This window comes from Artemia franciscana, chromosome 6 (genome assembly GCF_032884065.1).
Source record: "Artemia franciscana chromosome 6, ASM3288406v1, whole genome shotgun sequence".
Lineage (NCBI taxonomy): Eukaryota > Metazoa > Arthropoda > Branchiopoda > Anostraca > Artemiidae > Artemia > Artemia franciscana.
The window spans coordinates 13,960,677-13,985,788 of NC_088868.1; the positions used below are offsets into that span (position 1 = coordinate 13,960,677).

A 25,112-nucleotide genomic window follows, 5' to 3' on the forward strand; every position below is an offset into this window, starting at 1 on the left:
AACAAGAAATGAAACCAAGTTTAGAAAGGGAAATTTATTTGTCATGTTTTAAAAAGTGCCTCAAAATTCCTCCAGTTAATTCCCTTCAGTCCACTGCTGCCAGACAGATTTTTAGAATTTGGATGATCCCTGGAAGTCAGCTTAATGTTCATGCCTTGCGTGTTTTTGTGCAAGGGTTTTTCCTCTAAAGGAAGAAAAAAATCATTATATTTCTGATTCAAAACATATTTTGGCTGCATGCACACATGAAGAAATAAATTATCTGTAAAAAGTATTGATTACTTTTTCTTCTTTTAGATAGTGTCGGTTTATCTTTAATCAAAATTTTGACTGTTGAAAAATCCTAGATGAGAATTGGAGACTGGACTGAACATATATCTAGCTCAGGGAAGAAATACTTTTATAATGCTAAAACAGAAGTATCTCAGTGGGAAAAACCAAGAGAATGGCTAGAATGGGAGAAGAAAGAGGTGGACAGGCAGGAAAGACAAAGGAATCATGACAAGAGCAAGGATAGAGATAGAGGTATGATTTCCCTCTTGTTTTCTCTTTACTGGATAAGTGTAGTTTCAATCATGTCTTGGCACATCTCTTGGTGGTCAGTGTGTTTTCTGTTTTATTAAGTTTAAAAGGTTTATGTCAAGAAACTTCTTTCTTGTTAATTAACATTTTAGTTTTATAATGCTAAAATAGAAGTATCTCAGTGGGAGAAACCAAGAAAATGGCTAGAATGGGAGAAGAAAGAGGTGGGCAAGCAGGAAAGACAAATGAATCATGACAAAAGCAAGGATAGAGATAGATGTATGATATCCCTACTGTTTTTTCTTTACGGGATAAGTTCAGGCTTGATCTTGTTTTGGCACATCTCTTAGTGGTCAATGTGTTATTCTGTTTTATTAAGCTTAAAAGGTTAAGTCGAAATACTTCTGTCCTCTTAATTAACATTTTAGGGAAGTCATGACCAAACCCACATGCATCCATAGTTGGGGGACGATTCTTATGAAAACTGGAAATTTTTCGTCTTCCCAAGTTCTAAGTTCCATGTTTCCCTGATATCTTATCCCATGATACTTGAAGATTTTTTTTTCTATGATACTTCCTTCAGAGTGCCTGCTGTTTGTATGTAAGGGCATGTATCTCTGGAGGGCAATGTGACTTTCTGACAAGTCCACAGCTGTAACTTGCACTCAAAAGACAAGGTATTTTTGTTGTTGGATTCACAAATTTAAGATCTATCCATTTTCTGAGTCAGAGTTGTGATATTACATATTATTATTACTATTGGCAGACTCACAACACTTAGTCAAGGTTCACACCATAAAGACCTTCACGTCCAACCTGTGATAAAGAGACTAATATTTTAGTTCTCAGTATTACTGCCTAACTCTGTCCTCCAGCTTAGTGTTTAGTTTACACCACCAGCTGGTGTCTTATCTTGGCTAGACATTGTTCTATTACCTTAAATTTCAGCTTGGAGCAATCCAAGGATTTCTCCATGTAGAGCTCCAGAGTTGACGATTTGAGTCGAATTCCGGATTTTTTAGTGACTGGGTGCACTGTACTAATCCATAGCTTCCCAGTTGAGTTTACACTCTCTTGCGGACCACTCAGCATCCAGCCTTCGTTTAAAGTTGTCCACAGATTCAGCAGTATTAGTTTTTTCAGAGAGTTTGTTCCAAGTGTTGATGATTTTTGAAGAAAAGCATTGAGCGCGGACTCTGAATAGGGTAGGCTGCTCAACTAGTTTCAGCTGATGATCTCTAGTTCTTGAGTTAGGACTAACAGTGGGAAAAATAGGGCAGGGAGTGTTTTTGCCCTCATTAACTTATAGGTTAAAATCCCATCATCACTATTTCTCTTGTATACAAGAGTTGGTAGGTTCAGCTTTGCTAGTCTTGCTGGGTAGGAAGTTCCTTCATGCCAGATATCACTTTGGTGGTACGTCTCTGCACATCTCCAAATACTTTTATGTCTTTTTAAAAATAAGGGTAGTCTAGAGACATTCCAACTTCAAGCTCAGGGCGCTCAAGTCCTTTATAAAGAAGACGGATGACTTTGGGGAATGAGTGGAAAAGTACGCTTAATCAGTCCCATGGTTGAATTAGAATCAGCAGCAGACTTCTTAGCATGAATGCTGAATTTTAATTCATTATCAATAGTGATTCCAAGATCCTGCTCAGTATTTACAGAGGAAAGTGGGTGACCTGAGAGACAATAAGATCGACAAGGGCTTATTTTTCTCAAGGTGAATGAAATGGCACTTGACAAGATTAAATTTAAAAAGCCTTTTCTCAGTTCATTGATCAAGCGGACCAAGATTATTTTGTAGAAGGTTATGATCTTCACAGGACAAGGCTGGTCCAATGAGCTTCAGGTCTTCAGCGTAGAGCGTTAGTTTACTGCTGATAGTGGAAGGAGCATCATTGATGAAGATATTAAAAAGTGTAGGACCCAAAACCCTACTCTGAGGAACTCTACTCAAAACATGCTTTGACGAAGGAAGAATGCAGCTGCCAGATTCATCAAATAACCGAACGCATACAGATCGCACATAAAGAACATCAAGGATCCAGAGCAGGGACTTCTCTTCAAACTTGACAGCATGTAATTTGATTGCAAGTCGCTTTTGACAAAAACTTTGTCAAAAGCTATAGAAATTTCAAGAAGAATCATGTCAGTAGGCACCCCTGCATCAAGTAACTTAGCGATATGGTCATATGATTCAAGGAGATGATTCCTAATTGGGATTAGTGCAAACAGCATCTGCAATGCTCGTTTTTATGGTCAGGTAACCTAGGCTTTTTTCTCTTTTTTTTCCATGAATCTCTTTTTTATGCGCATTCCCCCTATAGTCAAGTCTAGTCTGCTGGACTATTGGTACTGTACCCATTGGGCGTGTTACATTGAAATAGGACATGTCTTTCCCCTTTTATTCTCTTTGTAAATGAGCCTTCCTAAGTGCTGTCAACCATTATTTCCCCCTTGAGGTCAACCTGATCCTTCTTAAGTGGAGGCAACAATCATCCATCTAAAGTCAAGGATACTCACTCGCCAGTTATCTGCAACAAGTGACACTTGATTCTCAGAACAGTACCAGAAGAGGCTGTTTCATGTTACCCCAGATTGCTCTTCAAGGATTGGGCCATGTTTTGGCACTTCATATGTCAGTGGGATTGCCTCTCTCCAGGCGTGATTTTAGTAGACATTACTGATAGTTTTGGGGTCTCTGCAGTCTTACCTCCAAGGGTTTGTAGCTATTAGTTTGTCTTTTTACAAGCATCAACCTAGATGTATCACCGTTAAGTTTCACATTAGAGTTCTCACTTATGCCTTCCAGGGATAAAACGTCTGTGATTTCAACATCATTCATCGATTCACAATTTTGCATAAATTTTTCCTTCTAGACCTCCAATCTGTAGTTCCCAATCTGCAGCAGAGGGTCAACACAATATTTTCCAGGTGTCATTTTTGGGCAGAGCCTCACGCACGAAAATCTAGTCCCCACATCCTCTGCTTTGCCAGATAGTGCTTATTGATAGCAAAAGAGATTGTGTGCCAAATAGGAAAACAACCCCCTGTTTGGGTATAACTGTGTAGATACTACTATATGTAAATTATTTATAATTGTGGTATTCTGCAGTTTTTCTTAGAGAATCTTCTAAACTTGCTTTTCAATGATTGATTTCTAGCCAATCTTCATCATATTTTTCAGTTTGTCAAAAAATTGAAGAGGATTTGAAAATTTTATTTGCTTGTTAGATAAAGGCATCTCAGCTAACAAATGATATCAAAATTATCGTCTTACATAGAAGAAAAATGTCGGATTGCAGAAAACTATAATAGGAAACACCGTTAAAAAAGAACACATTCCTTAATGCTTCTTAATTGTTAGTACTTTTGTCATTTATAAGTGATACTCTTTTTTTTCAAGGTACAAAGCAGGGGTGTAATTTTCTATTGGGCAGGGGGACAACTGCCCCTCTTACACCTCGGTTTAGTTTCCCCCCACCAGACCCGAGTTCGCCCCCCCTCCAGATAAATTTAGTTTCTTCAAAAATCTTGTCAGAACTAAGATAAGTCTGCATAATTTAAGCATCAACAGAGACGAACCAGTTTTTATGGCACTTGGTATTTACCAATTGACATATAGCGATCGCAGTTTCTGTTTGTCGGTCTGTCGGTCCCGGTTTTGCTAGTTCGGGCACTTCCAGATAAGCTAGGACGATGAAAGTTGGCAGGCGTATCAGGGACCAGATTAGATTAGAAATAGTCGCTTCCCCGATTCGACCATCTGGGGGGGGGGAGAGTGAGCGAACGAGATAGTTAAGAAGAATTTTTATTTGCCATTAAACAAATGATTGTTGTTGTTATATGTGTCTCAATGGTCTAGTGGTATGATTCTCACTCTGGGTGAGTGACTACCGCGTTCGAATCTTGGACGAATTCAATTTTACATGAATAAGATCTGAAACTAGATATGTGATTGATGTAGCGATCGCTGAAAGTTGGTAGGAGTATCAGGGACAAGACCAGATTAAATAAGAAATAGTCGCTTCCCCGATTCAACCATCTGGGGGGAGTAGTGGGACGGTTAATTCGGAAAATTAAATAAAAATGAGGTATTTTTAACTTTCGAACGGGTGATCGGATCTTAATGAAATTCGATATTTAGAAGGACCTCGTGTCTTAGAGCTCTTATTTTCAATCCCGACTGGATACGGTGACTTTGGGGGGAATTGGAGGGGAAAACCGGAAATCTTGGAAAACGCTGAGAGTTGAGAGATTGGGATGAAACTTGGTGGGAAGAATAAGCACGAGTCCTAGATACGTGATTGAAATAACCGGCCCGTATCCGCTCTCTTTGGGGGAGCTGGGGGAGGGGGATTTCCAGTGCTTTGGCGAGTTTGGTGCTTCTGGACTTGCTAGGACACTGAAAATTGGTCGGGATGTCAGGGACCTGCATAAGTTGACTTGATGACAGTTGTTTCCCCGATTTGACCATCTGGGGGGGACTGGAGGGAGGGAAAATCGTGAAAATTGATGCATGTTTGTCTTCGGAATGCGTGATTAGATCGTAATGAAACTTGATATATAGAAAGATCTCATGTCTCAAATGCTCAATTTTCAATCCAGATCGGATCCGGGGACATTGGGGGGTGGAGGGGGGAAGCGGAAATCTTGGATAACGCTTAGAGTGGGGAGATGGGTATGAAACTTGATGGGAAGAGTAAGCCCAAGTTCTAGGTACGTGATTGACATAACCGGGCCAGATCCGATTTCTTTGGGGGAGTTGGGAGGAGGGGAGGTTTGCAGTGCTTTGGTGAGTTCAGTGCTTCTAGACGAGCAGCAAAGTCGATAACTCTAGTACCGAGTCTAATTTTAGGTTTCGATTTCGTCACGAGTGCCATATGAGCTCTTGGCTCTTGTTTTTAGTATATATTTCACCTTTATATTACTATAAAGTACCTGTATAGTACTTTCATGGTACTAAATGGCTCATTTTTCAGTTTTTACTGTCATTTTCACTTGATTTGGGTTAATTGGCTCCAACTTTGCCCCCACCCCCAGGAATGTGACGGAATTACGCCACTGGTTCAAAGTAGATTAGGTCATCAATTTTTATGAGGAGAGCCCCCCCCCCCCCGAAAAGAAGAGATTAATAAGTGTCGCCTTGTAGTCTTTAACGGAAAATGTAGCCAAATTAAATGGATTTAGTGGCTATTGAAGTTGCTTTCTATGAAAACATTTTAATCTTTTCAATTAAGGAACAAATTGTCGAAAATGACAAATTCATGTGCATGTTCTGTTGGTCGGTTTTTTTTTTTTTTTTTTTTTTTTTTTTTTTTTTTTTTTTTTTTTTTTTTTTTTTTTTTTTTTTTTTTGTTTTGCTAAGTTAACAAGGGTTTGTTTTATTTTTTATTTTTTTTAGTTGACGAGTGTAGTCTATTTCCTATATTCGGTCAGTTAATTTCAAAAATCCTGTATTTATTAAGTGTTATTTGTTTTAACATATTTATCCTTTTCAAATATGTCTAATTATGTGTTCTTTTATTTCAGTTCAGACTGATAGACATTCCAATTATTCGGGAACACCTGGCTCCAAAAGTAATGGAATTAAAAGATCCTCTTCAGGTAAGTTTATTTTTTTATTTCATTTCACATATTGAGGGGGCAAGTAAAATTTGACAAGATATGAATTTACCACGGGATATTATGGGGTAGGAGGAATAGAGATCTGATCCTTAGAGGGGAGGGCGATTAATCCCCCTAGGAAGATCAGGTTTTTTGGAGGGAGGGGGTCCCCTCCCTCCAGATCGATCGCATTTTGAGCCACATTTTTTATTTTACTACGACGAGGTTTCTGGGAAAGGTCAGGAAGCCCCCCCCCCCCCGTGTGCAAGTGTTTATATTTGTGCATTATGAAATATGCAGAATCAGGGTCCCCTTATTTTTCAAGTAAAATTTTTTCTCGGATACTTGGTTTGTGTTGCTATGCCTGAATTAATTCGATTGAAAATAAAACTTGAGGTGAAATGGGTAGAAGCGAGCAAGTTTAAGAGAAGATCAATTCTAATATCAAAGAACCAACTACGTTAATTGCTGCAATACTGCGTGGCCTAAAGCGTTTAAAATTTTATGTGTGATTCGATCCTTAAATTTGTAGTAGGTTTTATTTACATTTCGAAATACGTTCCAATGTGTTCTGTATATAACTCCAAAAGAGTATCTGAAATTAAGAATTTGAAATACTCACAGGATTTAGCCTTCGATTTGTCAGGTCAAATATAATGTCACATGGTTTTGTATGTATGTATATATTTATTTATAACCCATCATACAAAATAATGAAGTGATGGAGTACATTGAAAAAAAAAGGAAAAAAAGAAGAAAGAAACAGCATATCGTAATTACATTCTAAAATACAAACAAAAATAATTCCACGTCAAAAACAACATTTTGCCATTCATGGCCGGTTTGCTTATTGCACATGTGTACATTCAGCTCAGCTAACTTAGCACACGGGTCAGACAAGCTATATTTTTTCATCAAATAGGAGTTGCGGGTCCACGGAGGAACTCGCAACAGAAACTTAGCAAATTTGAAGAAAACACGTTTCATCCTAAGATGGTCAGATTCACTAAATATAGGGTAAAACGGTAATAATACAGAATATGTGGCAGGACGGCACTATTGTAAATTCTCGCAAGATGGGCTCTATTCAAATCAAACTGAGAACTAACAATTGTACCATATGCACGACGGATTTTTGTTTCCATACTTTCTAGCATCAATAGCCTAGTTTTCTTCAGATTTTTTCCAATAGGAAGGCCAAGATATTTCAACTTAACACAAGGCTTTGCTTCTGTACCATTCACATCTATAAATATATTATCTGATCTAGTCGTATCTATTTCAAGGATATGTTTCTACCTATCTATCAAACTTAGTTACTATTATTAGCAGCTATGTGACGAAAAGTCCTACATTCTTTGTCAAATTTTGTTTAGTACTCCTTAATAAAGATTGTCATTCCTCAGGCTTTCTAATCTGATACTATTTTATTTCTTTTTTATGGATAATTGATTTACATAACACGGTGCTACTTTTTTTTACCATGGATTTTTTTTTTCTTATAGTTATTATCATCAGAGTCGGGTTTCATTTAGGACCAAAATGTTTTGGGGTAGGGGTCAGAGAGATAGAATAGAATAGAATATATTTATTCACTACAATAGCCGGAGCTAGCATTAGCATGTCATGACAAAAATAATTTATACCTTCAAAAACACTCACAGGAAAATTTAAACAAACAATATATTAATCAAACATTAAATATTAGTCGCGTCAATATTATTAAAATGACGGGTAAAATATGGAACAAATGATTTGCGATATCTCTCAGTACTATATGCTGAGCAAGTCAGTAACTGTGGACAATTGTTTTTTATTTGTTGAAGTCTAGTAACTGGTCCTCCAGTCGGGGGGCTCGCAAAGTTGGGTAGTAGACGACAATGTGCTGGGGAATTTAAACAATTTAGTCCAAATCTATATGTTAAGCCATGTCTACGACTATCAAGTGAGTCCAAATTGAGTTGTTTCAGGGCATCTTCGTAAGTTGAGTAGTTTTGTCCAAGTATAATTTTTAAAGCTCTTTTTTGTATTGTCTCAAGTCTATCTGTTTGATCTTTTGTCAATCCCGGATGCCAAGCAGGGCATGCATACTCAAGAGAAGGTCAAACATAGCTGCAGTATACAGACTTTAAAACCTCAGTTGGTGTACCAAATCTTTTTAGGTTGGAAAATGAATGTAAAAGCGAGGCGCCTTTTTTAGTCAGATAGTCAACGTGCGAATTCCATCTTAAATCATCGTCCAAAAGAATCCCAAGTATTTTAACAGTTTTCTTTGTTGGCAGTATGGAATTATGAGAAGAGTGGTTCTTACCCTTTAGGAAGGAAAATGTCATATAAGAGCTCTTAGTTTCACTGACCGCCAGTTTTACCTTTCCTAATTCAGCTTTTAGATCATGATAGATTTTGATCAAGTCAGACTGTTCAGTAGTCGGAGGGCTTAGTCGCAGTGATAAAACAGTTAAATCATCAGCAAATTTAAAACGCTCACGTATTGTTGTTAAAATACGGTTAAAAACAATAAGAAAAGAAAGCGGGCCTAATTTAGTCCCTTGTGGCGAACCACAAAAAATATTTACAAATTCAGATGGCTCATGATCAGGAAGTTGGACACACTGAGATCTTTCAAAAAGAAAACTAGCTAGCATTCGTACAACAAATGGACGGGCACCCATAGCCTTTGCTTCTTCCACAACTACATTATGATCAAGACTATCAAAAGCCTTAACTATGTCTGCAAATAATGCTTCAACATAGGCCCCATTATTCTCTAAGTGCTTAAGGATAGTATCCAATAATGCAACCAAATAATGAACAGTACTATGCCCGGATCTAAATCCAAATTGTTGGGGATCAATATTATCATTTATGTCCTCAAATAAACAATCAAAAATAAAACTTTCAAATACTTTTGAGAGAGCTGGAGTTTTCGAAATCGGCCTCATCTCGGTTATATCTTTAGGTGCCTTGCATTTGGGGATTGGCGTTACATATGCCTGTTTAAAAATACATGGGAAAACACCATCAATAAAACACTGGTTAAAAATTGCCGTTAAAGGAGTAGATAAAAGATCAGCACACTCAATAATCAATTTAATTGGTATCTCACTAGGATAACTAGATTTACGAGAATCAAGTGCCTTTAACTTTTTAGCAACTGAACAAATCTCTAGTATAGGGATATTTGAAACTGAATCATTCGGTGGTAATGTTCTTAGTTGCGGATGAATTTTACAAACAGATGCAAAAAAGTTATTAATTTCACTAGGTAACAGGGGTTTACCATTGACATCTCTCACTTCAACTCTGCTTACTTTTTTCCCGATAATGTTCTGAACTAAGTCATGGAACTTCCTTGGGTTGGATTTATATATTTTGCTTATTATTTTAGACCCATACTGCTTACGAGAACATCTTATTTTATATACAATTAAATTTCTTACTCTTTTGAAATCTTTTACGGATCCAGTTAAATGCAATTCGTTCCTCACTTTTATCAGATTCCGAATCTCTTGAGTAATCCATGGTTTATCATTAGATTTCACATATATTTTTTTTGGTGGGAAAATTTCACAGTATTTTTCGAATAGTTCCTTACAGAATAAACTTGCCATTTTGTCACCGTCAGACAATGAGAGAATATCACGCCAGTCACGATCTGTGAGCCAATTCTTGTAGAGATTTACTAGTTCAGGTGAGAAAGGCCTGTACACCACACTATTTATTTGTCGATTTGGGATAAAATGATTGGGTGTCCAAGCAACACACAAGTGATCACTCAAACCTAATGGGGGTAATGTAACTGGAGTATTATAATATTCAGGACAGTTGCTAAAAATGAGATCCAACATACGGTTACCTCTTGTGGGCACATTCACAACCTGCTTAAGTGATAGTGAACTACTTAGCCATTTGGCATCTAAGTCATTAAAGTCACCACACATTATGATACCAGCATTAGGGTACAAAGATCGTACATTGTCAGTGCAATTCTGTAAGTAATTCACAAGGTCTTTACGATAGGGGCCACGGGGCGGATAGTAAACAACACATATCACCAGTGATGCCACTTCCTTGGGAAGCTTCTTAGGCCTGCACCACAACCATAATACTTCAAAACCATGCTTATTTGGTATATTACTGAAAGTGAGAACTCGATTTCTTATAGACGATCGACAAATAATACCAACACCACCACCATGTGTTACTGAAATATCATTGGGTGTCATTCTAGGTTTGAAATAGGTATCATATCCTTCAAATGCTACAACATCTTCAGTCGCGGACCATGATTCACAGATACAAGCAATATCAACCAGTTCATTCTTCAAGCAAAGTTCAACCTCTTCTAATTTGTTCATAAGTGACCGGACATTTGATAATAGTATTTTCGGAAATATATAGGGATGAAATGGGGGCTTTACACTGCGGTCTCGAATCTCCTTGCCAACACATTGAATCGGTTCCAAGTTGGGATACTCGGAAGACATGGTTTGAGGGGTGGGTGAATCTTTGATTTCTTTGGAATTCCAAATTGGTTGGTTGTTAGTACTGGATATATTGTCGGAAGGCTGGCAGATGTTGGTTCTTGCCAGTTTCTCCAAGTTTTCACGAGGAGTGGTTGGTATGAGGGGGGAGGGATCTGCATTGGCTGATTTAAGACAGGTGGTTTGAGCTTCAAACTCATAAGTGGGACTGTAAACTGTTGTGTTTGGCAACCATGTTTTAACAGAGGTGGAATTTTTCGCTCCCCGTTTTTTGAACTTCGCAATTCAGTATTGGAACGTAGCTTTTTCCTTCTGGGGGAAGTGAGATGCACATTAGGACAACAGTTCATGAAACAAAGGCCATGAGCAAATTTTTTACACAGAGATCTGTGAGGCAGAATACAACACTCATCACGGCAGATGCCTTTGAAATAATCCAAGCAAATATGGAGAAACGTGCAATTCTCCGCCTTTCTACAGCCTCGCCTTATGTGAAATCTGCAGACACGTCGTTCAGGAATATGATCTGTTGTAACACCCTCTTCTTCTGTATGCGGAGACTGAGAATACTCTAGGTCGGTTTGTGTTGTTTGACTAGTAAGAAAGCTACTGCATTGAACAGATACATTATTACTGAGAACTCTAGAGCTGGTTATATTACCCTGGTTTAAGCACTTCTCACAGGTAAAAAGAAAGAAACGTCCCGAGGGTTTCTGCAGAGCAAGAACTATGTCTGCATCAATTGCAGCGCAGGCCGCATGCATGCGGTGTAAGCAAAGGTGACAATCAAACGAAGGGCTGTCTTTTGTCGGTTCGTCACATAAGAGGCAGCTCAGATCAGGACCTGAGTAGTCATTTCTTTCCTCGGTGATATTTTCTATAGTATCGATTCTTTCCTCGGTGATATTTTCTATAGTATCCATAATTCTCAGTGCACCGCCAGGAATGCCTGGAGATTTAGATGACAAGTTTTCTACTGGGAAGATAGTGTTCTTTTTAAGTTGATCCTGGATTTTATCGTTGTTACTTTGCTGTTTCGGACTATTATTTTTCGATCTCAGTTTTTTTCAGAGTAAAGGTCTTAGGGGAATCTTTTTGTGTACAAATTACGCACACAAAGGTCTTCTTCAAGTCATTAGAGTATTTAGTTTTTCCACAACTAAAATGAGACCATTTATTACATTTGATACACTGCACGCCGCCTGTTTTGCTTGTAATTCTTTTTAAACAGATACCACACTGCTCCGGATCCATAATAAATATCGCTACTGAGTACACCAAGTTCAAATTGCAAAAATGTCAATAGTAAATAGATCAAAACAATCGGATACTAAATGACTCTAGGGAAATCACTCAGGTTAATTCTTAATCAAAGTTCCCAAGGGAATTTTCACTCAGAACATCCAAGTTCAAGGTTGATTAAGAGAAGTCCATAGGGAATCACGATTGAGTCTTACTGTATAATGAGATTATATCCAGATTCAATATGGTTCCCATATGGGAACCATTGTGTTTAATTTCTATTTAATGGTTGTAAATGTCACTATTATTTTTTTTTAATTTTAATCCTGTTATTAAAGCCAACATCAACTGAAAATAAATAAAAAAGATCATCACCGCCGGTTCGGATTATTAAATCTAGTCCTGTCATTTTTCTTTCTTTCTTTTTTTTTTTTTTTTTTTTTTTTTTTTTTTTTTTTTTTTTTTTTTTTTGAAGCCCAAATCAACTGAAGATGAAAAAGGGGGGTTATTAATTTATGTTTTATTAGCATGCAAAAAAGTTAAATTGTCACTGAAAACCTGGATTTTTGCAAAAGCCCTGACGAATTGGAATCCTGATTTTGATTGAAGCTTGCAGGATTTTAAATTAATGAGATTTGTAGCATGGAACTTTTTTTTTTTTTTTTTTTTGTCAAGGCATTTGTTCAAAGCTCTAAAAATACCTCGTGAATGTTCGACAAAGAAAATAAGGGTTAAACATCTTGGTGAAACGGTATGGGGGAGACGAGTAGACACTCAAGTTCGTCATTGAAATTAAAACAAACGACATTATCTAGAATTCGTCAGCAAAAATCATAAAGCTAATTATAGACACATCAGCGAAAATATCCCACATTTGCTTCGCTTATTTTTTTCTTTTTTTAACATTTTCTCTACATTTTGCCGCCCTAACCGAGTGGTTGGAACACTGGACTTGTAATCATATGTCCTTCGGGGGAAGTGTTCAAGCCCTGATGTCACTGAAGGTTTGGGGTGGGGGTCAACGATTTGACTCTACAAGCTCAGCCAGAGCCAACCCAGCTCCAAACGGGTACCTGGAGAAATCTCTGGGGCAAATACGAGAAGGGCCGGATGACATGTCCCCATGTGCGCTAAGCACATACAAGCGAGGGCAGAGAATCAGGAGATCGGTACCTGTGCTACGTGGATCGTTGGTCTGCATGCAAAAAAGTTTAAAATATACATTGAGTCGAAACTGAAAGAAATATTTCTGCCCGAAGAACGAAGATATTTTTGGACTTAGCCTAGTTCTAACTGTGATATTAAACAAATAAAAAAAAAATTAAACAAGAACGGGTCTATTGCCATATGGAAAAAAAACAGAATAATTACAGGAACGTTTTGTCTTTACCAAACAAGGTGTCTTCAACGTGGAGAAGAAAGAGTTTAAAACGAAACTTCATAAAAAAGGAGTAAAATATAAAGTTAAAGATGAATATGAAGAAATCTATCAAACTAAGTATATACAATGACTTATTGGTGAGATTGTTTTCCTTTTATTCTTCTTTGCTTGCAGATTTTCTTAATTTTTCATTTAGTTTTGTTTGTAAAACAAACAAAACTTTGTCTTCTGGAAGCTGCAAGTGCCTTTTTCGATATTGCTTTTTATTTCGTATTTCATATGTTTCCGACGTTAGTGTACTGTCAACTGGGGACATATTTCATTCCAACAAAACGAAATAAGATATTCGTACTTAGCAAAAATTTTGTTTAATTCTCATTTTTCTTCCTACCTGCCGAGACCAGTTCTTTTTTCCAAAATTTTCTTCTTTATTTTGTTATGTTAGGCCAGTTTGGCCTTAGATCTTTTATTATATCTTATATAGTATGTAAGTGATTATAATATATATCATGTAAATGATTATTATAAATTATATATAATATAATAATAAATAAAAATGAACAAATGAATCTATCTGTTCTCGGCAAATTTCAAGTTGTATCCAAATGTACTAAGACTTTTAATTGAAATCGAAATTTTAATAGTTAAAATTAATTATGCTTTGAATTTTCCTTTTTCTGCTTGGCAACACTGCACTATCAAGTTTCAGTAAGAGTTATCAGTGCTAATGAGACCCATTGATAAAGATTTCTTTCTTATCAGTTTCTTTTGCTCTTTGATATTGACTGCAAATTAAAGGATTTTAGATACTATTATTAATTGCTGCCGGGGTTTATTAAAAAGGCTAAGGTACAGGCTTTAATTGTGATTTCTGATGATAAGTATACTGTCATTAGACATCCTTTGTGGAGCAGCGTTGTCTCTGAATAATTCGGGTCTCTTTGCTGGGCTTACTACCCATGCAGCAAGCAACCATCTAAATGCGTAGGCTTGCAGTATACCATCGAGTAATTAAAGGCACTGTGAATCTTACTGTAAAAACGTAAGGATATTGAATATTTAGCGGCCCGAGTAGGTGACGTTTTGTCAATTTCGTTTTTTCTGACACTAGAGGTTTTTCACAACTATTCGTATTATCTTATAACTTAATATTCATTTTTAGCTGTTTCAAATATTACTAAAAATTCTTTAGAAAAGACGGACAAAATTGAATTCCCTGACCTTCTATTAAAAAAAAAAAAAAAAGAATTTGTCCTGCATGCCTATTTGATAGCAATAGGTTTATAGTTTAATAGCTAATTCAATCGCTTTGTTGAGAGTAGAGATAGAAAAGTACTGCAAATAATTAGCAAATATCTGGAGATATCGTCAAAACTGCTATCAAATTACTTGGAACATTTTGAATTGTGCTACAACACATTTTAGAAATCAAAGGATAAGAAATTGTTTTTTTTAACATCACTTCCCATAGCTTCCATGTTGGATTTTTCCTCTATAAATATAGATAAAAAAAAAATACTATATAAAAAGCATGGTTATTCTTGTAATTCCTTTTGTTTTGGATTGGATGCTTTATATAGACTAAGTAATTATTTTTCTTGAACTAGTTTCTTTTTTGTATCTTCATACACTTCTGACTGTTAATAATTAAGAGGTTTCAATTTATATGTTGTTCTTTTTGTTTCAGACCATAGTACTGTTGAAATGGAAATGTCCCCAGGTGACAGTACACCAACATCAGAGACATCTGAAAAACGGCCGAGGCTGGAAATCCATGATAGTCTGGCGTCAAGTGGATTGCCTAAGTTGTCATCTCAGACGGCTGGGATCACTTTGGGGTCTCAAAGAATACCTTCTTACCCCCTTCAGGTTTATTTCCATCTAATTTCTCAACCTCAAATTTTTACTGTTCTTTTATATCAAGTTTCTTATATAATCTTCTTGAAGGCCATATTGATATATTTAAAAATTATAAGCATGGAAATGTTCCAAAACTATCTTCTTTTTTATTGTAGCAGAAATTCTGTTCTGGTCTTCACAAGACATGGGGGGGGGGGGGTCTCAGCCCCACTCATCTTAGTCTCGGCTTGTTTTGAGTTTGCTCGGTTATTTATTGCAAGATTTGTTCGTTTTGGGTTTCATTTATTTATTGATGGTTATTTTTGTTAGTTCTACATTTGGAAAATTATTTGACTTTATGTATGTTCATGTTTGGTTTAATGTAGCTGTTTGCTTTTCTTTGAAAAACTTATTTCGTGGATTTTGTTGAAAGTTTTTGACACTGTCTTTTTCGTTGGAAAAGAAATGATATTTTTAAACTTTTCGTTTTTCTTCTATAAGTTTGGCTTACTGTTTGTATGTTGGAAAACAATGTGAACAATTTTTAATAACACGCGTCCTTTTGAAAATATGGACAAACATAATATTGTTTAATTAATTTTTACACATTTTGAAAGATAAAACTTAATACCGGTCCCAGGATATTGTATCTATCGTATTTTGACAACCTGGATGCACTTACGCTATATTTTGATTTAGCCGAACATCCCCCTTAACAGTCCCTGAAAGTTCCATAAGCCTTAGTAATATTAGTTCTAGTAGCAGTAGTAGCAGTAATATGCACATAGTGTTTTTTTTTGTATTAGCTCAACATATCCCTCAGCATGCTCTGAAAGTTTCAACCTAATACTCTTAGATATTCTGTATACACTGGTGGTCCGACCATTTGTCAGCCTGAATACATATAGGGTGTTTCCATTCAATTTACTGTACCTCCCAACATTATCTCAAAATGTCTCCTCAATACACTTAGCCTTAATAGCGGTGTTAGTAGGTGTAGTAGAAGTAGTAGGGGTGCACATATGTGTTAACTTTTGGTTAGTTCAAAGTCCCCCTTAACATGCACTGAAAATTTCAACTTAATGCTCTAAGCTGTTCCTGAGACAGAGCTGTTATGGCCTTTTAATAACCTACATCCGCATAGTTTGTTTCAATTTAGCTCACTATCCTCTCAACATTCCCTGAAATTTTGATTGTTATGCCCTTAGAATCAGTAGTACTAGAAGTAGTCGTCATAGTAGTTGTAATAGTATGCACATTTTAATTTTGTCTAGTTGAACATCCTCCTTAATATGTCCTAAAGGTTTCATTTTAATACCCTAGACTATTCCTGGGAGACTACTGATGTGGCCTTTTGATAAGCTGCTTGTACAGATGTTGTTTTTTTATTTATTAAAAATCCCATAAACATCCCCTGAAAGTTTTAACTTTCTACCCTTAGCTGCAGTATTAGTCATCATAGCAATAACAATAATGGAGCAGAAGTTGCAGCAGTAGTAGTTGTAGGAGCATGAACATAGTGTTCCCAGAAATTTTACCGAATGAAATATCCTTGATCTCAGTAGAAGTAGTAGTCGTATCAGTTGTCATAGTAGCAACAGCAGTAAATAAGCCAGAAAATTTAAGCCAAATTACAATAAAATTAGCTAAGGTAAGCCGTCGTTTAAACTCAAAAATTTTTCCCGCCAGTCATTATTAAAAATAAGCCAGTCTGGTGGAAGATAAGCCAATATGGCAACACTGAGAAGAGCTTCAATACTACAAGTAGTTCACATTATAGTCAGTATTATTGGATCATAGTCTCGCTGCACGCGTGCGCGCACATTCCAACCTTTGTCATTCTTGACAAAGCAGTCATTCTTAAATTTCTCCTTTTTGACAACCTGTACACCCATAACACGTTTTTATTTAGTTTTGTAAAAACGCTGGGCAAATAATTTGTCTGGGATTTTGAAGCAACTACTGCCAATAAAATCAAATTCAATAATCTTATTCTTTTTTCATGGAAACTTAACTACCAATGACCTCATATACTAGGCATTAACAATTTCTGATTATGGAAAGACGCTTTAGTTGCATTAAACTTGATACTTAGTAGCATTTATTTATCTTATTAGTTATTAGTAGTAACTTTAGGACAGTGGTCGCTAACATTTTTTTCATGTAGAGAATAGAAATTAAACAGATGGCATTGGTCGTAAAATTCCCGAAATATTTTTTCGTAATTACTTTTTACTAAGTACGACCTAGATGATAGTTACCGTTCCTGATCGACATCGAATCTGAATTATTTTGTATTTGGCAATTTCTATCGAAACACTTTTTTAATTTCTAGCTACTATGGGTCCTGGGACGCTGTTTACAAAGGGAGAAAAAATACGAAAGAATGATATCCTTTAGATACCCTGAATTAGGTTGTCAGGTCTAAATTTGGACTAAGAAAGATCACGAATTATGTAACAGTCATTACCATTAAACTATGAAGCATGTACATCTAATTTTTAGTTCTGTGATATGTTTTTAATTTTGAAAACGTTGGTTTATTAATGTAAATCATGTTTAATCTTGCTGCATTACCTAAAAAAAATCTTGTATATTCGTTTTGTAGAATTTTAATAGACAGTGACATCGCTAAAAAGGACGTTTCTGAAATTATTATTTAAGTAAATTCACTAAAATGGATCTAAAGCACTCTCTATATTTGAATGTTTTTGTAAAATCATCTGAACTTTTTTTATTTCAGGTTGGTATGCAGAACATAGGCTAGTGAAAAAGAATTAACACAAATATACCTTTTAGCATTTTTTACAAAATTAGTTATTTTATCTTTGGTCCAGTGTAAAGCAAAGTAAAAAAGAAAAACCAAAATTAATAGGGCTGATATAATTATGTTTTTTTTTGGTAATCTTTATGATTTTGCGGGAAAAAAAAGGCGGTGTTACTGTTTTTTCCCAGATATGGATTTGAGTCACCTCTCTTATCAGTTTTATATACCCTTTGTTCTGAAGAGGAAGAATGAGACACAATATCTAAAATTGATTACAATGACACGGACAAATTAAATTTTTCGAAAAGATTATGAAAAAGCTAACTTTTTTTCAGAATCGCTCAGCTGCATGCAATCTCTAAACATTTCCAAACCCAAAATCCTGTGCCCTGGATATAACTCAAGTTGGGGTAGTGCGTATGGAACAAAGTTAAAAAAAATTGTACTTAAAATTGACCAGAACAGTAGGAAAAATCATAATTGTGACTTATGTCGTGTGTTGCAACTCACTTTATTAGTACTTATAGTTATCTGAGCATTTCTGAGTAAGAGATCATTTTTCTAATGATTAATGTGGAAGTGTAAATAAATCATAATTCTTGCTTATAAAAACCTGGAAAAAAGGAATTTGTATCCTTCTTTTTGGCTAAGCTTGGCTGTTCTGTCTAGGGATAATAAAGGAAAATTTTGTTGAAAATTACTTCCTTTGGCTCCTAGATCCTTCCTTTCCCTCCGATCCTTTCCATTTTCCTTCCATTCCCTCCGTCTGGAGGATGACCTTCAGAAGAATATTTGAAAAATCCTTCCTGTCCCATGAAACTTCTCTCAGTTTGCCCGTAAAGGTTATTCGTGTTTGCACTTATGTAAGCAAAACACTATGAAGTTGAACATGAATATATTATTTTAATTTTTTTAGTCAACCAAGGATCTGAGCGTGACAGCTTTAAAATCTCTGGAACAGACAGAATTTACTCAACAAGAAGCATTGAAGACGTTACACGCGGCTTTATTAGCAGCACATGGTGCGGTGTCTTCTGATGTCGATGCGTTGAGTAATGGTCCTCCCACTCCAACTCATTCCGAGTCCCATGATAGTGACCATCGTAAAGGTAACCTCTTTATTGGCATAAAATACCTTAAAATGTGACGAAGAACTGTTTTCCTCTGTTCCACTATCTTGTTGCAAATACAATAGTATTGTGTTTTGTAATGTAAATCTTTTCTTCTTTAGTAGTTACAAATATACTTTCTGCAACGCTGCTATGGAGGAGCCAGTGTTGGTTCTTGCCTCTCTTGCGCCCCGGGAAAAATCTTCATTAACCCCTTGATTCTCCCAATAATTTTCAAGCTAAATTTCAAGAAAACTCATTTATTTACAAAATTTTCACTTATTAAAAAATTCAATTTTTTAAATTCGACTTTTCTTAATTTAGCCTCGGTAAAACTATAAATTATGTCGTCCCCATTGTCCTACTTGACTGAACGATCTTGCTTAGCAGATTCGCCTGCGTAGAGGGAACTAGTTAACGGTGCCGTCAGTCTTCTCCAGATGATCCTGTCCCGGGCTTGTAATGGGGCCTCGTTTGGACTGATATTGCGGATGAGGAGTCGTTGGTTTATTACAACATCCCATCTATTGCCCGGTGTCCCCCTAGGGACCGGTGTAGGGACGTCGCCGGCTATTTTCCGAGGGGTTTAAATCCGTGATACTGATGACCCTTGCAAGGGTGCTTGGCGGGGGGCGGAGTAGGTGGCTGCACCATCTCATGGAACGGGCATTTGCTTGAGTGGAGAGATTTTTCAGCTTGAAGGTTTTCAGGATCTCAGTGCTGCGGACCTTGTCTTACCATCTGGAACCTTCTATTCGACGCAGGTGTCTAGTCTGAACGACAACCTAGATTGCTTTTAATTCTTCGCATACTATGCTCACACTAAATCATTTAGTCGCTCCTGGCCCATAGTCGATGTGAGGTTTGTTAATATTAATTTAAATATACTAGCGACCGCTCATTACTGGCCACCGACACTGCAATCGCTAATAATATTTGATAGGCAACTCTGAAGTCCGCCAAGATCCTTTCATCTCCGTATTTTATTATCAATTCTAACAGATCTATAGGTTTTTTTTTAAGGAAAAGTGTCGGTGTTGAATTTTTTTTTTTTTTTTATCTTTGAATTCGTGGAACAACTGAAATGGATCTAAACCGTGGGAATTTTTATTGCTACTTGCTTTTATTTTCGAGGGATTGCGATGAAGATATGGAAAAATTGAAATTTTGGATTCAATTTGCTTATTCTTATCGCCAACTGCTCCCTCTACATTGTTTTAATAAAAATACAATTTCAATTAGAAAATGATTATAACCGTTAGGTTATTTACTTGAAATCTGACACCCCTAAAATTCTGCACCAGGGGTAATTGCCCCTCTTCCCCCTAAAACTGCCTGTGGGAGGAGCTCATAGTTTGCTGGGTTGTTATTTTGAATTGTTTACTATTAGAAAGTTATTATTACTTAAAAGTGAAAATTGACAAATCGGAGACTTGAATCGACAAATGCGCGAAAGATTAGAAATACCTTTTTGAAGGGGATAGACAATCCTATGGCCATTTATTGGATTCTAATATTCAATGATGGAAAATGTAAATATTCAATTCGGATATATTTTTGTGTTTAAAAATTGAATCCAGTGTGTTTGTAAAAACTGGCACTCCCCCTTCTATTGCTAACTGACAGCATCGGATTTTTCTTTTCACCAGTTTGTAGATATTGCTTACCTCATGTGAAGTATTCACCTTATGAGGTTAAAACTTGCAACAGTAAAATCTGGAATGCTAGTTCTCCTGCGTAATGATGCTGAGCGGCTGCAAGCCAATCTCTTATTTCCTAGATCTAGAACGAGAACATTTATCTAGAACGAGTCCTAGGTGAAACATATCCTATCCTAGTATAAAACGTCCTAGAGGAAACGTGGTGTTAATTATTTTGGTATTTTCACACATTTATGTTTCTAGTACCAAAATTCTTCCTACTACATTGTTCGACCAAGGTATGCTACGAATCCTAAAGTCTTTAAAACTTAGGCTTGCAAACGAAACTTTTGGCTTCATAGTACTTTTCAATCTAGCCCAAGAATTTCATCTAGGTCTAATGTATCTGAAAAATAAAGAGTATCCCCGAAAGGTGGGTTTTTGGCCAAAAATTGTTGATACGCCACAAAGAAGAGTAAGAGACGTATTCAGCTGTACTGGAGCTCGAGGAAAAACCTTGGTGAATGTTCAAGATTCTACAACTTTTTGGTGAGACCAGGCCAACTGTGGTCTAGAATGAGAACTATGGCTTAAGATAACTGACAAAGGCTTTTCAAAGGTTTTCAAATAAAACATTAGCTTGTAATAATAATAATAACTTTTATTGCTCTAAAAGCCATAGGGCCATGGCAATATTAAATGAAAAATTCGATTCTAATTAATTACTTAAACAAAAAACATTCCACAAATTACAAAAAATTATTTCAGTGTTCCATCGCTACAACATTTCAGGGCTTCTATATGCCGGTGAAAATAACAGTGGTCCTGTCGTGCCATTGCTGCCATGCAACTGCGTGCATGCTTGTTGCCATCTCAGGGCGATATCCGCCAGTCGAGGAATTGAAAGGAAACTCAGGGCAGTTGCCCATTGCGCAGGATCGGTGAAGAGAGGGTAGTTAATTTTCTCGTCAGGTACCGGAGTCTATTCCACGGTACCATGTTTTGAAAAAAGGAGGAGAGAATACAATCAAAACTGTTATTTTTCTACTAGCAATTATATTGATTGTCCATTTAAAGGAACAACACAACACTCAAATGACAAGCGAGCTGTCGCTTGTTCAATAACTTTTCTTTGTTTTTGAGTATTATCTAGTGCATAAATTTTTTCTTCAGTATTTTTAATTTTCTCTATGTCGGTTTCTATATATGACCATGCAGACTTTTAAATACATTTATATAGTTTTAGGGGGAGCATTATTGATAAAAATAACCCGTAATAGCTTGAAGGATGCCATGTCTATCCAACCCATTAGAAGTATAATTTTTTGTGTCCTTGTATCTTTTTTTGGATTTTATTTGGTGTTTTTATCCAAGGGTCATGCTGGTTTCTCAAAGGGGTGTCAGGGTGTCACGAACGCTAGAGTGTTCTAATCAGCCATTAGACTGCTCACGACAAACTGCACAACGATATTAAATACTGAAAATGTGAGGCTAAGCGAAAGGCAGAAGTTATTGGGCTTTCTTATTAGCATAAGGTGGCTATGAAGTTAGAGATAAATTACTGACGATGATGAATATATTACTAGAAAAAGGGGAAGTACCTAGTGATCTTAGGAAAGCTTAGGATTAAACCACTTTATAAGAAAGATGTAAGAGTGAGTAGTAATTATAAAGGCAATAGTTTGTTTTCTGTAGGAAGTAAACTACTTAGTATGATGATACTTTTTAGACTTAGAAATGCTGTAAATTAAGTTTTAAGAAAAGAACGGAGAGGTTTTGGTAGGGGAGATGATATATCGACTGGTTGAGTGAGCAAATCTCTTTAGTCCTTAGTTATATAGATATGAGCAAGCGATTGATTCGGATGATAACAGAGGTTTAGCGAAGGTCTTATCCTTGTATGGTATACCAGACAAATACATTAAATTGATTAGTTCTCTGTACGAGAATAACACTGCTGCGGCTAGGAAATTAGGTTAGCAGCTGGTTTCCTACTAAATCAGGAGTTAAGTAGGGTTGGGTTCTATCCTCCTTTATATGGATCATTTTGATAGACTTTTTCCTAAGGAGCACAGGGAAGGCGATGGGAGAACAGGGAATCAAACGGGGAAGAAAGACTTTCCTGGAATTGTATTATGCTGAGGATTTAAGCATCCTAGATGAAAGTATAAGAGAAACGAATGAACTCTTAGAGGTTTTACGAGTTCAGGGTGGAAGAGAAGATTTGAAAATTAGTGTTAAGAGGACTAAGTCGCTAAGACCTGGAATAAGTGAAAATGAAAAGGTGACGTTTGGGTAATGGAAAGATTGATCAGGTTGACAGCCTCACTTACCTTGGTAGTATTATTAGTATAAATGTTGGGAGCAGTGAATATGTTAAGTAGAATAACCAAGACCCTAGGGTGTTTTTTCACAGTTAAAAAAAGGTTCGAATAATAGGACGATAAGTTCGCGAACCAAGATTTGAATGTTGGAAGCTACAGTGATAGTAGTGACAGTGGTCAAGTATGGCTTGAGGCGTGGGGGCCCCAAAAGACGAAGAAGGATTTGCTAGATATTTTCCATAGAGATTGCCGACGGATTGTATTGGGTACCCGACGGACTGACCGTATCTCAAATAATAAGCTTTACAAAAATGGTTCAATCCCGCTTTCTAGGGCTATAATAAGAGAAAGGCTGAGATGGTTGGGACACGTTCTGCGGATGAAGAATAACAGATTGCCCAAGATCATTCTGGTCGGCCAACCGTCTTGGGCCAAAAGAAAAGCATGTCGTCCCCGAATGGGGTGAGAGGATGTGGTAATTAAAAATTTAATGGAAGTGGGAACTTCTTGGGAGGGTGTAAGAAGGGAGGATTTGAATAGATTAGGATGGAGCAGGAGCGTGCTTAGTGGTTTTGGCCCCCGGCGGCTTTTGCTGCAGTGAGTTGTTAGTATTAGTAGTTGAATAAGATAATTATACACTAAATATTGCTATTAATTGTTTTTTAATTCATTCGTTTTCACTGCTCTTTCTGTCACGTTTTGTGTATCAATATTGTCATGCACTTTGCAAGATACAATTACGCAGCAGAAAGTATTAAATTTCGAAGGAATTTTGTTGCTTTTCATAAAAACATGTCCTTTTGTGTGGAAACGGCGTTATTGTTCAGGGATTTTTCTTATTATTTCATTATTATTATTATTAGGCCTCAGGTTATTATTCTTTTAGCATTCACTCAGTTTATTTATTTTTGCTTTGCAGCGTCCAGTGTAGTTTCGGATTCGATCAGCCAGTCAGCCCCTAGTTTGTCTTCTATTGGGCCAAGTATGCGGCAAATTCAGCCTCAGATATCCCAGACTGCAACGTTAACCCCATCTTTAGCTAATCATTTTAAGCCAGGATTACTAGGCCACGTGTCTGGATGGCCGGCTGAAGGCTTAGAACGACAGGTAATTTTTTGCTCCGTTCTTAATCACCTGGTATCCACTGAAGCCAATTAAGGCTCCCCAAAGGTTACCCAATACCGACATCTAATATCCGTATACCGTATACTCAAAGTCTGCTCCGTGTACCATATTGGAGCTTGTTTAATTATGAACTCTGAACTTTAAACTATAAACTTCAGTAAGCTGTTTCATCACTATCTCTAAGCCTGTTAACTAGATATTAGACCAAGTTACTTTAGGAGATGCCATCTCAATATCATTATATGTTAAGTGTATGATTAAGGGTCATTTTCCAGGATTTAGTTTGTAGATATTGTTCAAATAAAAAATTGTAGTGCTTCTAGCCAAGTTGAACATAACCTAAGCTGAGCAAGTTCCTTTATCACTCGAACTTTTCCAATTTTGATTTTTGTAGGGCTTGATTAGTTCAATCTTTTTGTTCGTAATTACACGTAGTTCGTAATTACCCATTTTTTGGGACCCAAAATAGTTTATTGTAATGCGCTGTAATGCGTTCAATTCGAAAATGTATTCGTAGTTTGTGAATTATCCCAGTTTTCGTGGAATAGTGTCTTAAGTTTGTTGGGGAAGGTAAGGGGGGAGGGACATGGGTTTCTTTAATCTTCTAGAAAATATAACATTAAGGAACTAAGGTTAAGAACTTCAAGTGAATGAACTTGATGCCTAGTGCTTCGTGTTTTTTTGGGGTGGGGGGGGGGGTTAACTTTTTTAAAAATAAAAAAAGCGTTTTGATTTTTAGCAATATTTGTTAACTTAATGTTCTCCTAAAACCTCTGGGGATCTAGCTGGGGAGGAACGCAAGGCACCAGAGTAAGTTACTTTGCTTTTTTATGGCACTTGGTATCTACCAAATGACATAGCGATCGCAAATTCTGTTAGTCTGTCTGTCCCGGTTTTGCTACTTTAGGCACTTCTAGGTAAGCTAGGACGGTGAAATTTGGCAGGCGTATCAGGAACCAGACCAGATTAAATTAAAAATTGTTGTTTCCCCGATTCGACCATCTAGGGGGGGGGATTGGGGGTATGGTTAAATCGCAAAAATTAGAAAAAAATGAGGTATTTTTAACTT

At 36.6% G+C, this 25,112-nt stretch overlaps 1 protein-coding gene across 1 annotated transcript in view; it reads left to right on the plus strand.

The window, feature by feature from the left end:
- The first annotated feature begins 299 nt into the window (after positions 1-299).
- The window catches only part of LOC136028078 (WW domain-containing adapter protein with coiled-coil-like), a 35,797-nt gene continuing 10,984 nt past the window's right edge, over positions 300-25,112 (plus strand). Inside the window, exons 1-5 of the mRNA XM_065705686.1 lie at positions 300-525; positions 6,058-6,132; positions 14,927-15,108; positions 18,762-18,954; positions 23,838-24,025. Coding sequence (XP_065561758.1) covers positions 348-525; positions 6,058-6,132; positions 14,927-15,108; positions 18,762-18,954; positions 23,838-24,025 — 816 coding nt within the window. The 5' untranslated portion in view covers positions 300-347. The remainder of the gene's footprint in view (positions 526-6,057; positions 6,133-14,926; positions 15,109-18,761; positions 18,955-23,837; positions 24,026-25,112) is intronic.